An 18,493-nucleotide genomic window follows, 5' to 3' on the forward strand; every position below is an offset into this window, starting at 1 on the left:
TCATGTAAAACAATTGCTGTTAATGTTTTCTTCTGCTCAATATAATAAATCTTCACATATGACATCGATGTAACTTCTAACTACTATGCTTCTTTCTTTTTCCTTATGGCAGAATTACTATTTTATTTTGGCAACAGGTAGACTTCTTTATACTAAAATGCACTTTGGCCATAAGCCATCCATCTGCATTGACAGTTATTATAAAAAAGAGAAACCAAAGGAAACAAACATTACTATGATTATAGCAATATTGTTGAGCCGTTGTGCCCTCTGATACAATTTGGTATGGAAGAAATTAATCTCAGACCTCAGAAACAACAGTAACAACAAAAAGTGTTTCTGCTAAGTGAATGATTTGTTTTTATGTTGTGAAGACTGTCAAGACTGTATTCCCCCTCTTTTCATAAGGCTACTAAGAAACTCAGCGACAAATTTGCAAACTACCTCTGTCAACTTTTTTAGGATATTAGTGACGTGATTTTCTAAGACTAATTTGATTTCAGTATACATTTATTGTGTTAGATTGCTGCATACTTATATAAGCTGCTAATGTTATTGGCAGTAAGCTGTAAAATAACTTAATTAATTAATAGATAATTGCATATCCTCACTTTTGAAACAGGTATATAAAAGATATTCTTTACTTTGCTTCCGCCTATTTCCTAGATTTTAGCTATCAAATATTTTTATCCTTCATTACATAATGCTTATTTTTTTGCCTACATGATTTAGATTTCCATCAGATTTTCAATTAATTGAACTCCCAGTTTATGTCATATCAGTGTTTCATTTTTACTTTTCTATAAATCATGACAAAATTAACAGACTCCAAGTTTGTTTCCTTAAAAAAAAATTATTATAATTTGCTCTGGGTACAGCCACATGTTAGGCATAAAATATCAGAGAAATGTGGAAAAACATCTATGCAGCCCTATTAAAAAAAAACAAACAAGCAACTAAAAATAGTATTTTAGAATCCTAACAATAGAACTCTATCATACTCATTTAGGTAGAAACAAATATAATTTGCCACAATATAGTGAATTTTTTCTTCTAGATTAGACCTTATTTGTAAGTATACATATACTATATTACATAGCTTAAGCTACTATGAAGATGGGTTCTTTGGAAACCACTAAAATCAATCTAAGACAATGTAACAGATAAATGGTTCATCTCACAAGTATGGATGATGGGATCATCACTTAGTGTGCAGGGTCTTTTCCCATTTCTTATCCTATGTACCTTTAAAATAAAAATACATGAAGACTCTGTCCACCCAAAATGGATGTACACGTATATTATAAACATCATAGAGCTTTAGTGCTTAAATATGTTCCTCATTGAAATTTGAGTAAAGAAAACCATTGGCAAAAAAATATAGGGATGTTCAGAATTTACTTCTATATATTTTTAAAATAAATAAATAAAAAGCAGCTATCTTTTTATGAATAATAACTTAAAAATGAGTCCGAGTTAGATTTTCAAAGTATGGAAAAAATTAGATTCTTTTTTGCCTATCATTACTATGATGACAATTATGAATTGATCTATAATGAATATTAATTAAATGAATATTAAGTAATGGCACTGATGAAACATTTATTGAGCACTGACAATGGGCTTGTCCCCACTCTTTAGACAAAAAAGAAAATTGCACAGGCATAAACCCATGGTACATTACATAAAGAATTTGAAGAAAATAGATGACTTCAGTAACTGTGGTTAAAGGTTAAAGAGGTAAATGCAAAGAAGGGAGAAGCAGCCGAATTGATGTTAAATAAAAACTGAAGCTCACTGCAGCAAGTCACAGCCTTAGCCAACTGTTCACACCTCTCCATTAAACTTCTGGGAGCCCTACAACTAGTATAGGAAGCAAGGTTCCAGAGCATTCAAAATCCAAATTTCACAATCATGAGGAATTCAAACATCTCCCCCACGCCCCTTACACTGGCTCATGTTTACTATTGAAATGGTCATTATTAAGTGTTCTGGTTACAGTTAAGTGACAGAGAAGACAGAGAGATCCCATAATAGCTGGACTGTGAGGAAAATACACACATACCATGCTTTCTCTCTCTAGCAGAACTTTTGACATTGTTGAGGAGTAATGACTTGATAAAACACATACTTTAAGGAAAGATTTAACATAACCAATACTACACTAGACTTAATCACCATATCTACAATGCATAATCTAGTAGAATTCTTATAATTGTAGAAGAGCAAGCAAGATTGGAAGAAAAGAAGGTAATATAGACATGTGGTTCTCCAAGAGTGTTATATGTAGAAATGCATCAACTGGTATTTCAGCAACATCATGTTGCCCAAGTTTTCAGTAACAGTAAAGAAGAGAGGTAGTTGGGAAAATATGAATCAAGTCTAAGGGTATGTCTAGAATTCACATTACCCAAATAGCTTTATTTTCCTTTCTCTGAGCAAACGAACTTCATTATTGATTCTGTTGGCATTCTTCTATGTTTATTTAAGATAATATAGAATATTATAACAAGAATATAAAGTATTTTGGGGAGAAGAGACCACAACTGGTCCAAAAGAGGCACCATATTGAACATACACTTGATTTTTTATATCATTTATCTGCCAATGAATACTATTCTGATTGTATATTCTGATAATATGATGTTTGTGTAAACGTTAAGATACAATTATCCTCTAAAATCAGTTACTTAAATGTTTACATTAATAGTTTATGCTACAACTTTTTTTTGTTTTGTTTTAGGAAACACTCCAAACATTATATTCCTTATTAAGATATGTTTATAGTGCAGAAAGAACTAAAGAACTGTGAAATCTGATTCATGTGTAGAACAAAGTAATACAGTATGAGCAGAATAAAGGATACTTTGGAATATCGATTACAGAGTAACCAGGAAAGGCCATTCTTCATAAAGATGTTCAGTAAGGTACTGTATATCATAACAAAATAAATAATTGGAAACATGCTAGACATAAACATTATTTAAACTAAATTATGATATCTTCACTTAATAAGATATTATACAGCCATGAATAGCAATGGTCCATAGTATACAGAAACACACACATTTAATGATATTAGTTTAAGTGTAAAAATAAGGTGTCACATGCTATATAAAGTTTAATTACAGATATTCCTAAATACACATCTAAGAATCAGGAGGAAGTTTTTAAAAGTGCTTCCTTTTATATATTAATAATTATTCTTACATATCTTACTCCAATTTTTAAATTTATCTCTTAATTTTTATGTCATTTTTATCAATTTTATTTAATAATAAATGGTTGAAATCTACTTTTTAAATTCCAACATTAACACTTAAAATAAACATGTTAGTAGGTGAGATCATCTGAACACTTACTATATAGTGGGCATCCTTCTAGGCAGTTTTCATGAATTAATTCATTTAATTCCATTTTACAAATGGAACACAGACATATGAAATATGAGTAACATGCCCCATATCACAAAATTAGTGAAAAAATCAGGACTCAAATACAGAGAGTATATTACCACACAGTATTGTAACATGGCTGAACCAATTTATTCTTCCATCTGCAATGTATGAACAATCCACTTGCTTTCTATCCTTTCCAAAGCCTTGGATTTTTAATTGTCTTAATAATTCTTTTGGGTGTGTAGTGTTACCTACTGAGATTTAAAAATGTATTTTCCTGATGGAGTAAAGACGGTGTGCATATATTATATGTTTTTAGGAGATTTGTGTATATTTATATATATTTATATATTTTATCCAAAGCCTACTTTAGGTCTTTTGCCCTTTTGGTTTGGATTATTTGCTACTTATTATTTATTTACATAAATTATTTTTATATTCTGGACACAAATCATTTGTTCTGATTCTGTAGCCCTTTGAAGGAAACAACTTGCCCACTGATCCAGAGTTCACGTGAAACTTAAATTTCTAGTCTCTTTCCTTTCTGGTCATCACTATCCCAACCTTATTTCTGATTTCTTTCTCCTAAATTGATCTTTTGTATCTCACTTCATTTCTGACACTTTTTACTGGGCTTTCTGAATCTTTGTTTAAGATAAACAAAGTACTGCTTTTCTTTCTAAGTCACTGCCACTTCCTTTAGTATGTTTTTGAAAAGAGATTGTTCATTCTCTCAACCAGTACTTGTTCTATAGTTTTATGGAAATCACTCAGCTTTCCATTTAAATCATCATTCCTTCAGACTCAGAGTAGAATATCTCTTATCATCTGAAACTCAAGGAATCTCCTAGCTCTTCCTATTCTTATTCATTATGGTTATATAGCAACCAATTCATCAAGACCCTATAATTATCTTGGGATGTTTTAAGGACAACATATAATAAACTATCCCTAGAGTTACTTGACCTCCTGATAGCTAGTGAACTTCCTCTCCTCACTGGGAAGACAGCCTCCCAGATCCATGGCTGCAAACCAGATTTTACCGTCCTCTATGACTAATCTACTCTGAAATCAAATCAGACACTCTAATTCCAGTTTTGGCCACAATCTTCTCTCCTGATTTGCTCATTTTCTTACTCTGTTGATGTTTCTGATTGTTCACATAACAATCCTCTATTTACACTCTCATATCTCCTGTGCTCCCAGCTTTATTTTTTTCCCAGCTTTAAATCTATTTTAGATCACACTGCTACTAGAATTTTCTTTCTTTTTTTTTTATTTAAATCTCAGACATAATCTTTATTATTTTTTATTTTCAATTAGCCACCATATAATACATCATTAGTTTTTGATTAGTTCGATTCATCAGAACTTTCTTTCTAAAACCTGATCATGTTGTCTTCTATTTATACTGGATAAGCTTAACTCCTTGACAAGACAGGACAGGATTTTCACTATCTCATACCTTATCTTGTCATTCTCTCCAAGACTCACCTTTACACATAACCCTCAATAATCATTTCTTAGTTTCAAGATGTCACTCTGTCCTCTCTGGTTGCTTCGACTACTCATATGGCACTCACGGTATATTTGACAGTCAAATCCCCACTTATTTTTGAAAAGTCAGGCATCATTTCTTCAAGAAAACCTTTATTTACTCTTTGAATTACCCTCCAGAAGAATTAAGAGTTTGTCCTCGAGGGCCCCTATAAGTTAATATTTTTATCTTACTATAGTGTGTAATCAGCTTGCCTGTCTTAGCCAATAGAGCATAATTTCTGGGAAAGAAGAGAAATGCTCTTATCTGGACGTTTAGCTCCAGAAACTTAAAAAGACAATGGAAAGGTGAAAGGAAGAAGTAGAGAGAAGAGATGATAAAACAGAAAAGAATCTTGCACTGAAGACATTGTATATAAAAATAATGCACATAGATTATCAGTAATGATCTTAAAGACAGTCATTATAGTATATAAACAGTAGATGCTTATCTTTAATATAAACTCCAGTTTAGGGACACCTGCATGGCTCAGTCGGTTAAGCGTCTGACTCTTGCTTTCAGCTCAGGTCACGATCTCAGGGTTGTGAGATTCAGCCCTGCTTCAGGCTCTGTGCTTTGTGTACAATCTACTTGGGATACTTTCCCTCTTTCTCTTCCTCCCCCTCTGAACCTTCCCCTGCTTGCATGTACACCTGCACATGCTCTCTCTTTTCCTCTCTCTCTAGCAAGTAAATGAAACCTTTACAAAATAAACTCTAGGGGCGCCTGGGTGGTTCAGTGGGTTAAAGCCTCTGTCTTCGGCTCAGGTCATGATCCCAGGGTCCTGGGATTGAGACCCACATTGGGCTCTCTGCTCAGCAGGGAGCCTGCTTCTCCCTTTCTCTCTGCCTGCCTCTCTGTCTACTTGTGATCTCTGTCTGTCAAATAAATAAATAAAATAGAAATAAATAAACTCTAGTTTAAAATAATCAACATTATATCATCCCTATATTTAACTTCTTAGCTTTACTAGTATATACTGATACAGAAAATGACAAAATAATCCACCCCCTATTTAGATAAAAGGAATCTTATTTTTAAATAATGATGTACAAGAATTACTCTAGCACGGAGAAAATTGAATTTAATCACAGAGCTAAATAAAATAAAAATGATTTTTCCAATGATCTGCTTCATTTCACTGTTCAAACATAAAGTTTAAAATGCCACTTCTTCATAAGACATCTCAAGTTTTCTTTTTTTCTTTCTTAAAAGATTTTATTTATTTATTTGACAGACAAAGATCACAAGTAGGCAGAGAGACAGGCAGAGAGAAGAGGAAGCAGGCTCCCTCCTGAACAGAGAGCTCGATCCGAGGGACTCGATCCGAGGACCCTGAGACCATGACCTGAGCAGAAAGCAGAGGCTTTAACCCACTGAGCCAGCCAGGCGCCCCCACCATTTCCTTTTGGTATAGTCCTTTATTTCCTTGTCTTCTTCCTACTTACAAACATTTCCTAGCAAAAAGGAGCATAATCCACATAATCTCTCAATGTCATAATTGGCCATAGGGTTGACCATTATAATACTAACCAAAATTATATCTGCGGCATTTTCAAAGCCCTCTGTGAGATGAAACTGACTTGGTAGCTTTGGCTGTTGCAAACAGTTGCGGTGTGATGTATCTGCACATACACAACCATTGAGTTGAGCTTCTTGGCTGGGAGAAACGTAGAGAGATAAGCAGGCTCCCTGCTGAGCAGAGAGCCTGATGTGGGGCTTGATCCCAGGACTCTAGGATCATGACCTGAGCCAAAGGCAGAGGCTTTAACCCACTGAGCCACCCAGGTGCCCCTCAAGTTTTCTTTTGTTGATAGTGAAAGAATCAATGTAATAAAAGCCACCCTCAAACTGAAGAATCATTATAAAAACATGTACACTCCTTGAGATCCAAATGGACTGATCATAAAAAAATAATATAAAATTTGGAATGAACATACAGACTACACTACAGTTCTAGAGAAGTTGATCAAATTTATAGCTTCCTCTACAAAATTACTCTGAGAATCAAAGGGACTTTACCTAGCCTATTTCATTGATTTCTGTGACTCAACAAATTTATGAACTATTAAAAATAATTTTAGAAGTTCTAACTGAGGCCAATAAGAGGAAGAAAAATTTATGGATGGGATAGTAATAAAGTTATGAATTATCACGAAGAAGTAAATAACATAAATACATACATCATTGTCAAATGTCTTATGCATTTACCTCTGTGCATTTTAAGGGTAGAAGTTAAAACACGACAGTAATGGATTCAGGCAGTGTGTTTTATCTTAAATGCTTATCTGGAATATTCTCTTTTTTAAAAAAAATTTTTTAATTTAAACGCAATGCCTGGATCTATTGTATTCAGCCTTTCTGGGGGTGAGGGGCTAACATGTGTGTGTGTGTGTGTGTGTAAATAATAAGTATGTAATACTATATAATAAAAATATGACAGTAATAGGACGATAGGGACTGAAAGAAAACCATGATAAAGGGAACGGAGGAATTTCTATCAGGTAATGGAGGCATCTCTAAAAACAGCTTTTTTTTATTACAATAAGGAGTTCCAAATCACTTTTAAAATATCTTTCAATGTAGGTAAATGACATAATGGTGAGTCTGAATTTAATTAAAGCAATTCAGTAAGGGACTAAAACAGATGGAACAAGTCCGTCTTTGGTTGGGGGTAAAATTTAGAACATAAAAGAACATAAAAGGTGGGTTTCATGCTTATCAGGCCACATTCTCCATGAAATTATTATAATTTTTTTCATTGTCACTTTGATATTGGACAGCAGAAATTTCTAAGTTTCATCTATAAGGAGAGTCAAGAACATATTTTTTAATGGACTCCATTCAAAGGAGAAATATTCATTTTAACAATCAGGTGGGAAGGGTTAATGGCCTTTTATGGAAATTAAGTTACTTATCAAGGGTCCCCACTGAATAGATTGGAATCACTTTACATTTGTCTGGAGATAGGATGAGGGAAGGCCTTCAAGAAATCTGCCTTTGGAAACAGTTCTGAATTTTCTCCGATATCGCAGTAAATGGACCATGAATGTCATCATTTTTGCTGCAAGATTTTTCAAAGAAAGCATGGTAAGTATTCAAACACAGAAGTATCTTGACAAAAGTCTCTAAACTACATCAATTTTAAGCAATATGTTTTTTTGATAATACTCTCAAAATATGCCAGAAACCAAAAGCAATCCCAGAAAGCAGTGATTATATGTGATGTATAGACTCACTGGTCACATTTTAATTTTAATTTTAGAGTAGTTGGTTTGGATCCATTTTTATGGCAATAGGCACTATCAAGACCAATTATGTGTGAAAGCCGTTTGTAGTATATGCCAATAAGAGCACGCCATCAGTGCAAAGAAGGTGCTTACCTTGCTAATCCCCATAACAGGTGAGCACACATCTACTGACTCTTTTAACTTAAAGGTAATAACAAGTGTTGGGGAGCAATTAGGAGGCTGAGAAATGTGATGGAAATGTGATGTGGGATTTTTAAAAAGATAAATAACACCTAAAAAGATGTCCTAAAATATCAAAAGAGTGCTGCTGTGGACCTTGACTTGTAGTATGTTATTTAGGTGTTTCAACCAGGAATTAAACTCCATATTAAGTTTATGTCGCTCATTCAATAGCCAATGTCTGACTATATAGTCAAGGCAAAGGAAAGAAAAACCTCAATAAAAGTAAGTATCTTAAGCTCTTCATTTTATATTTCCCAGATTAAAGAGAGATTTCTTCTACTAATGGCCATCTTACAGTGATTCTGAACCTCACCTGCTCTTCTTCAAGTACATCAGCATGAGAAAACGGAACTCATAGTTTTTAAGAAGGGAATTGTTATTGAAAAAAAGGAAAACGAGATTATATTACTTGTGAAGACTAACGATTTTCTTTAAACAAAAGTTAAAAAAAGTGTACAGTGTGGGATATGGTGTGGAATTATTCTTGGGATGTCAAATGAGAGTTTACAAACTAAAAAGTCTCAGAGCCATCAGTCAGAACTGATTAAGCAATTCTGTGGGCAGAACAATGGTATAATTTCTTTATTTAAATAGTTAATGGGTCTAAAAGTGGTATGAGTATTTATTCAAGACTAAAAAAGTAACCTTTAATTTCTATTTAGCAAGGCAGGGGAAATTTTAAAGTAAAGTGATTCAGGCTGATTCATTAACATATACAAAACTCCAGAAGCTTTAGAAAGTGGGTGTACTTAAGAGAACTATAGTAGTTCAAATTATCCTTGAATTCAAGTGTGCTAATGACATGAGGGATTGGGTGAGTCGATCTAGTTAGAGCCTTGCTTGCCATGTTAGATAAATTGGAATTCAAATAGAGAACTACTGGATATTTACTTATTTTAAATATGTTAAAATATTTAAGCAGGAAAATATTAGATATTTTTCACAAGTGGATTCATTCCGCTCCTGCAGAATCAAGAATGTGTGGAATGGAGGTAATTCAGTAAGAATGTCATTAGGACAATCCTGAACAATAATTTGTGATGGTGACACATGAGGCAGTTGCAGTTAGGCTGAAGAAAGAAAAAGGATTGAAAACATTAGAATAGGCTGCCCAATGATTAATCTGATATTTAAGATGAGTCATCAAAGATAATTCTTAGGTTTCTATCTTGGGAAAGTTAGAATATGAATGTTCTAGTCACCAAGGTAAGAAAAACAGGAGAGGGGAAGGGTCTGTTTGGGATTTGGAAAAAGGGTGAGAATGGTAAGTTCAGTGAATGAGTTATGGAATAATAATTCTTGGGTTCCAATTCTGGCCTGTTAGCTCATAGCCATGTGACATAGGAAATGTACTTAACCTCTCTGTTTCTCGGTTACTCATAAAAGGAATGTAGATAGTTATAATATTTATCTTATAGTGTCACTGTGAGGATTAAACAAATTCATACCTATCATTACCAGTGACCACAACCCTTTCATAATCTCAATTTGCTATCCCACTCATTCTCACAACCTGACACTGAAATACTGATAACCTTGACTTCAACAATCTAGGATTCCACAATAATCTGCAACATATTCTTCCTACCGCACATTATTGTATCTCCCTCTCCAGGTCCTTACTTCCCTCACTCCCAGCTTAAATTTTATGTGTAATGTCCTTAAAGCTAGGCTATGCCTATTCTACTCCTGGAACTAGAATAAAAATGGAGAAATAGAACTGAATTTGACTAGAGAAATATACTCATCCAAGCTTACTGGTCTTACTCTAAATTTATGATGATTAACAAGGGGTTGTTCATTACTCCCTGCTAAACAAATGGCATTCCCTTGATCCATTAAGCTCCCACTTTCCTCAGTGCCTGTTGTGTAACTTCTTCCCAATCCTCTAAATTCTCATACATTTTATACCATCCTTTCTCTCAGCAATATCCCGGGTTCCTAATTCTCTGAGAAAAGAGAAGTATCACATATGTTTTTGTTCATTGCTGCCCCCTTAACATTGTTCCATTGTTCTTTTTAAACTGTAAGTCATATCATCCCCTTTGTTGATCAAAATCTTCTACTGGCTTCCAAACTCATTCAGAATAAAAGCTAAAGATCTTACCGTGGCCTAAAGTGCCCTACAGGACAGGAACATTTTATGACATCTTTGACCTGCTCCTCTACTCTTCCTCCTCCTCACTTAGGCCCAGCCACTAATCTCCTTGATACTCTTCAGATACGACTGTTTTCTCCTGCCTCTGAATCCTTACTTGTCCATCTTTGGTGACCCCTCTGTGAAGTTCCATCCCCCAACAGTCATGTGGATGACTCCCTCACTTTCTTCAACTCTCCATTCAACTATTCCCATATTAAACTCTAAAGTGCACCCCCTTAGTAACTACAGCCCCACATTTCTCCTCTTCTTTTCCTGCTTCAACGTTGTCCTTTATATTTAAAGCACAACCAGGTATGAAATAATTTTCTTATTTCATTGTTTATTGCTGGAATGAAAACTACAAAAGCCAAGATTTACTTTAGCTTTTACCATTTTATCTCCCTACCTATAATACTATTTGGCATCAACAAGACACTCAATAAATACTTGCTAAATGAATGAATGAATATGTTAAGCATAGTAGCTGGTATGGTATATGTGCCCTCTCTATATGAGCTACTATTATTACATTCAATAATGATAATATATTGGGCATGTAAGACAGCATGGGGCCTTCAAGTGGCAGGCTTATAGGTTTGGGATGCAAACCTATTGATGGATGATGAACTGAATATAAATTAACATGATAATGAAGTCAACTAAATAAACAAGATCCCACCGGGAAGAATGTTAAGAGTGAAAAGCTATGACATATGAGGGTTGAGCAAAGGGATTCACCAGCATGGGGCAGGATGAAGTCATGAAAACCAGGAAAGATAAAGGGCAGGTATCCAGAGAAACAGAAGAAAGCCCAGGAGAGCGTGGCGTAATGGCGGTCAGTGAAAGGTAGGCATTCATGAAGGACGAAGTCTTCAACAGTGCCAAATATTATAGAGTAGGTAGTACCAAGGAAATGATAAAAGAGCAAATGTTGAGATGCAAATCATGATTAAAACTGTAGGAAGATTTAATGATTGAAAACAAATCTTCAGAATCAAGAGGATCTAAAAAAAAACCACCAGGGTGAGGGTTTTGTGAAGATTGTTAGAATACAAGAATATTCATGTAATACATGTTCTCTACCTTTGATTCTCTCAAAGAAAGAAAAGATAGAGTAATAAAAAGAAAGTAGCTCATGCTTGACTTTATGTGACCAGAGGTTGACATAAGTAGACAAAGGAACTCCTGGTTCAATGAACTGAGTAGGGTTTTACATAGGCAGCTAGATGTTAGGATGACAGGATGTTTCTAGGGTTAAAATCTGAGATCAAGCCTGCATCAAAAGTAGTAAAATTACTATAACTTTAAAAAGAATATAAATATCTAAAAATGGTACAAGTCCTTTCTCTTTAAGACAATGCTATGAAAAATAAAATAACACCAAAATTCATCTAAAATGTATTTTTATGTGGCATTTATTATTTTTAATTAATCTTATTTACTACAGGATTTCTAATGAATCTCACATGAAGAAAGGAAACTGAGAATTAGTTATTGCTATCCTCAGCAATGTGGGGTATTTTCTTTTGCTCTACACTTGTAGTTTGAGAAAATGAAGAGTTTTAAATAATTTTTAAATAAAGACATTTAAAATACAACCAGTATTTTACAGATAATTACAAAATGAATCATAAGTGGGTGCAAATTGAGTAATTTGATTAATTTCTAGGTTGACCTTTAGAAAAGTATTTGTCTAACATTTCTTAGTTGTTGTATTTTTATTATATCAAGCTAAAGTCCCAGCCACTTAATTTCCATGTCGTTTTTAAAAATGCGAACTGCATTATGGAGATAAAATAGTTTGTTTTGTAAAATAAGCGTTTCACTTTAGAAACAATTTGGATTTTGAAATGTAATATGAATATTATCTTTGACTACCTACTTCTCTTTCTATTGAGGTTTGACTCTTCTCTGGGTTGCCTCAGTTATGCATTTCCCACTTACATATTTTTTTAAAATATTCCCACTTACATATTTATTTAATTAAGTATTTTGCAGGTGGTTAAATTTATTGTTCACCCATAAAAAATAAAATACACCTAATGACAGTGCATAACTTTCTTCAGCATATGTGTCCTCTTTCTAGGTAGCCTCTGACCTAGATAAGAGGACTCAACATTGCAGATATATAATGTGCATCTCCAGCAAAATTGCCCATAAGAATAACTTCATTATTCTGGGAAGCTAGATCTATAAAACATGTAAGATGTAGAAGTGTTTCGCCTATACAATTTCTGGTAAGTACAGCATGACTAAGTGGTGAAGCCTGAGTCAGCTTCAGTTAGAGCACACCTTATGAAAACATTTACTGTGCCATGAAGAAAAAAGGAAATATAGTGGGCAAAGGTGTCTACTTGGCAGTAATGGGGTATTTTTGATCTATAGAGCACTGCCTTGATCAATGGAAAAGAATCAGCCCTGGAAGCATTTAATGGTATAGCATACCAGTTCTTCACAGAAACCCCAAGTTAGAGCAGAATGATGAGAAGGAAAAACTCACCAGGACTACTGGACAGATTGTTGTGGGTGGTAAAATATGGTCCTTCAAAGGTCCGCAGTCACATTCAGGTTTGAGATGAGAAGCACATTTATTATGCAGCTAGGAAGGAGAAAGAAGACACTATCATTTGGCATGACAACAGCAAATATGGAGCAGATATTTCAACTGAGATACAGCAAATGCATTAAAAATACATCAAAAGGATTCCAAGAACAATTAAGAGGATCAAAAAGGGAATGATGTTATGTTTGCCCTTATATATCTACCTTAAATCCACCGTTCAGCAACTTCTATGACCCAGCCTATATATTTTCGAATTCTGAGAAATGTTTATATTCAAAATACTTTAGGTTTTATACCAATAAATGCCTGATTTCCTTGACAAATGCAAATTATTGTCTCTTCCTTTGCTTATCTGTTAGCATAATTCTGAAACCACTGTGCGCCGTGGATGCTTTTTTTTTTTTTTTTGACCCTCCTGTTTTCTCAAAGTCATTCCAAAGTGCACAGCTCAGTATGGGGCATAATTGATCCCATCATTAGTTTTAACTTTGTAATTCAATATGTAAATGTAACCAGAGATTCATCTCAGTAGGAGCAGGATATAAATATAAGAAGATGATTATGATTATAAAAATTTATCTTTATATTGTATTTATCAGCTCTACATTAAGTTAGGGTATAATCACATAATGTTTTTTACTTTTTAACATGTATGAATCTAAACTGTATTTTTATCCATCTTGGTCACAAGTTTAAATTAAGGTGTTATAACATAGTGCATTAAATAGTGATTTTTAAAATTGAGGTGGTAGTTTTTATGGGAATCATACAAATTTGCTAAAGGCATCTAGGGATTTCTTGCTCTCTCACTCTATATTACTTTAATATAAAATTATTAAAATATAAAATTTTTTATAAAATATTACTACTTTAGAACAATTATAAATGTTAGTAAAGTAACGTGTTTTGTTCAAAACAAAAATGGAGCGGCATCATTTTTCAGTTTTGAACCAAAGTCACTCCGTTTAAGTCATGGCTACATTAATTTTCAAAACAAGCTTACCTTAGTAAGCAGTTAATTAGCAATCAAACATAAACCCCCAAAGAGTGTTGATTTACTATTGGTGATAGAACTCCCCTGAAGCAGTATTCTGTTGCCCTTCAATCTAAAATATCCGTCCTACTAACAACTCCTTGCCCTGAGTTAAGGCTACTTGGGCAATGATTCCTACACATAAGGCCCCATTACATGAAATGAAAGAACCTCTCCATATACATCCATGGTTAGCAGCTGCTTCTCAGTGACATGTAAACTCCTTCTAAGACAATGGTTTAGTCTTCTTTTTTTCTTTTTTTAATTTATTTGACAGACAGAAATCATGAGTAGGCAGAGAGGCAGGCAGAGAAAGAGGCGGAAGGCAGGCTCCATGCTGAGCAGAGAGCCTGATGTGGGTCTTGATGTGGGGCTCGATCCCAGGACCCTGAGATCACAACCTGAGCTGAAGGCAGAGGCTTTAACCCACTGAGCCACCCAGGTGCCCCGACAATGGTTTAGTCTTCTTACCAAGCGCTGCTGATCGACGTCAAGAGGCAAGAGGTGTTAAAAACAGAGGTTCATGCCACATGTACAAAAGAGCTAAATAAATGGATGTTTTGATTTGGCAAATGAAAATTTGGTGGTGAAATATATTATTAATTTATTGGACCTAATTTCCTTAGAATAAAGCATGGCTCTGGAATTTGAGATTTGGACCTAATGGACAATGGATTCCTCAAAAGGTATGTTGAAGTCCTCACTCTGGGTACCTATGAATGTGAACTTATTTGGAAATAAGATCTCTGTAGATGTATTCAGGTTCAGCTGAAGTTTTACAGGATAAAGAAAAGCCAGGTCCAATTACTATGAGGGTGTCCTCATAAGAAGAGAAAAATCTGGACCTACAGGGACAGAGATGGAGGGAAGAGGCCACGTGGCAACACAGGAAAAGATCTATGATGCAGCCACAAGCCAAGGAAGAGCAAGGAGGGCAGGCTCCCAGCAGAGCCCAGGCAGCCGCAAGGAAGCGTTCTCCCAGACACCCTTCAGATGGACTCTGACCCTGCTGACCTTGATTTCAAATTTCTGGCCTCCAGTACTAAAGGAGAATAAGGCTCTGTTGTTTAAAGCTACTCATTTTGTGGCATTTTGTGATGGCAGTCCTGGGAAGCTTACATCTTAATCACTATGAAAAAATGAACCAAAACCAAAGACAAACGATGAGTCTTAAGGCTCTTCTATGCCAGGGTGTCACAGCAAAAAAGGCTTTTTGTTTTTTGATCCTGTATGACCTCTTTAAATCTGAGAATGCAGAATCTAAGAAGCCTCTAATTTGTAGAGGCAAGATCTACATTAAAGATCCTTGAGTGTACGGAATGAGAAAGTTCTGAATTTTTTTCCTCTTCCCTGAAGTTCGTTCAGCCTCACATGTGACTCTGAAGGACAGAGGGGCAGGGCTCTCTGAGTGCCCACACTGACCACAGATATTCTATCTGAGGGCCTCCCTCTCCCCCACGCCTCCTTTCCATGTGTTTCCAACAATTTGCAACTGATATGGCAAAGGATAACGATCCTTTCTGTATATTTATTTGAAGCCTACCAGATGTAAGAAGAGATGACAAACATAAAATGAACTTAATGACAGTTTTTTGTCTTTTTCCTTTTTTAAAGACCATTTTCCAGCAAAAAAAAACACAACCAAAACCCACAAAAGACTTCAATAGAATCACACTTGAGCTGAACAGAGTATGTGTATAGGGGGTAAATCTTCATATTTGGGTATGGGGATTTCAGAATATAAGCAAATATATTTTTTATAAATATATATAAGCAAATAAAACTTTCTGGGGCCTTTTTAGTTTGCCTATCTTGTTGTTTATATTCCTGAGCTTTGTCCACGCAGCTGTGAGGCAGAATCCTGAAGGAACATGGTCAAATAGCAGACTCTAGAAGAAAGTCGGTAGTCATATGATCACGCAGTGCAAAAAAAAATCTCCTGCCCCAAAAGTCTGTATTAACTAGTAACGTGCACTGATACCTTACTTTTTTTGTCTGTTTTTTTAAAAGACTGGGAACTGAGAGCTGTTCAATGTACTTGGGTGGCCATCAACACCACCATGACATTGCATGAAACCCAAAGTGTCAAAACGGAGGACACCATATGGGAACTACTGATCATTCTCATCATTTCAAAAGCTAGAAGACAAATTTGTATAGCAGTTCTAGTTTATTCACCATATTGCTGAGAGACACACTTGAAGACAAAGTACAAAATGTGAAAGCCAAAAAAAGTAACTTATAGTTCTCAGTACTATTTATGAAGATTAAGAGTGAACATCATTTGGGGAGCCTAGGTAGTCCAGTCAGTTAAGGGACCCACTTTTGGTTTTTGCTCAGATCATAATCTCAGGGTCATGGAATGAAGCAGAACCCTGGTTGGAGACCCCGGGTTGGAGACCCCTATCCCCAGCTTGGAGCCTGCTTCAGGCTCCCTGTTCAGAATAGAGACTGCTGGAGATTCTCTCTGTCTCTTCCCCCGACCCACCTCCCCTACGCACACACTCTCTGTCCCTCGCTCTCAGATAAAGAAAGAAAAGAAGAAAGAAAGAAAGAAACCCTTCAAAAAAAAGTGAGGATCATTTTTTGCTGTGAACCCTAAACTGCTCTAAAAGCAAAAAGTCTATTTAAAAAAGGCAAATATCAAAAAATACAAGCCATATGATAGATTTTAAATTTTTTAAAAAGATTTTATTTATTTACTTGAGAGAGAGAGAGAGTGAAAGAGAGCATGAGAGGAGAAAAGGTCAGAGGGAGAAGCAGACTCCTTGCAGAGCAGCGAGCGCGATGCGGGACTCAATCCTGGAACTCCAGGATCATGACCTGAGCTGAATGCAGTCGCTTAACCAACTGAGCCACCCAGGCGCCCCCATATGATAGATTTTAAAAGCTCCTTCCCTCCCCCAACCCAAAATCTTAGGTTACTGGCAATGCTTTATTTCTTGATCAGATTCTTTTTTTTTTAAGGTTTTTTATTTCTTTATTTGACAGAGAGAGAGATGACAAATAGGCAGAGAGGCAGGCAGTGAGAGAGGAGGAAGCAGGCTCCCCATCTAGCAGAGAGCCCAACGCAGAGCTCCATCTCAGGACCCCGAGATCACGACCTGAGCCAAAGGCAGAGTCTTTAACCCACTGAGACACCCAGGCACCTCTCTTGATCAGATTGTTATTACATGAGTTGTTCATTTACGCAAAATTCATCCAGTTCTACCCTTAAGATATTTATATTCTTCAGCATGTATGTTATTTTTCAATATAATTTTAAAAAGGAAAAAGGTGAACATAATCAGCAATAAAAACAATTTGCTTAAACTTGAGGCCATGACATTTACAGACAAGGGTATAAGAAAAAGACACAGCTGAGTCCTTTTCAGTGTCAGTAAGATGCTGAAGATTGAAAATTGTCTTAAAGACAACCCAGATCCCAAATCAGCAGAAGTGAAAATACAAAAGTCCTCATCAAGAATATAAATAAACTAGAGCACAGATGAATCCTGCCTCTTCAATAAAATGGCCAGTGGAGCCCCAAAGATAAGAAACTGTTACCTTCAATAACATGGAGGACATTAGGAGAAGGAAAGGAAAAGTGAACTGGGGAAAATTGGAGGGGAAGATGAACCATGAGAGACTGAGGACTCTGATAAACAAACAGGGTTTTGGAGGGGAGGGGTGTGGGGGTTGGGTGTGCCTGGTGGTGGGTATTAAGGAGGGCACGTATTGCATGGAGCACTGGGTGTGATGCATAAACAATGAATCTTGGAACACTTTAAAAAAAATTAAATTAACAAAACAAAAAGAAATTGTTGCCTTCTTTTAAGTGTTTTTATTTTGGTTCCTGGGTGTCTTTGCATTTTTTTAAGAGTAAGGCACAGAAATCCTTAAGTCATTTTATTTTTATATGTACAGAAATTCTTTTTTTTTTTTTTTTAAGATTTTATTTATTTATTTGACAGAGATCACAAGCAGGCACAGAGGCAGGCGGGCGGGGGGTGGGGGGAGCAGGCTCCCTGTGGAGCAGAGAGCTCAATGCTGGGCTCCATCCCAGGACCCTGGGATCATGAGCTGAGGCGAAGGCAGAGGCTTAACCCACTGAGCCACCCAGGCACCCCCAGAAATTCTCTTTTGTATTAACTGAATCAGTCCTATATCTAGGAAATTCATAAAATATGAACCAGCTTTTCCTGGAAATGAATTAAACACTTGGAAATAATTTCAGAGTTTATGACAATTTCCAATGGCACCTAATTTACAGCCAGATCTGTGTTTATTGGGAAAAGCTGTCTCAAGTTAGGAAGAAAAAGAAAACATGTGAAAGTACATATGCGTGTGAATGTGTGTATATGCACGTG

At 35.5% G+C, this 18,493-nt stretch overlaps 1 protein-coding gene across 5 annotated transcripts in view; it reads right to left on the minus strand.

Annotated features, from left to right (window-relative positions):
* DGKB (diacylglycerol kinase beta) overlaps window positions 1-18,493 on the minus strand; it is a 697,837-nt gene that overhangs the window by 466,263 nt on the left and 213,081 nt on the right. For all 5 annotated transcript variants that reach the window (XM_013051698.2, XM_004743409.3, XM_004743408.3 and 2 more), the window contains one exon: window positions 13,049-13,147. In XM_013051698.2, coding sequence (XP_012907152.1) covers window positions 13,049-13,147 — 99 coding nt within the window. The remainder of the gene's footprint in view (window positions 1-13,048; window positions 13,148-18,493) is intronic.

The sequence above is a fragment of the Mustela putorius genome, unplaced genomic scaffold (assembly GCF_011764305.1).
Source record: "Mustela putorius furo isolate JIRA1106 unplaced genomic scaffold, ASM1176430v1.1 tig00003845_pilon_pilon_pilon, whole genome shotgun sequence".
Lineage (NCBI taxonomy): Eukaryota > Metazoa > Chordata > Mammalia > Carnivora > Mustelidae > Mustela > Mustela putorius.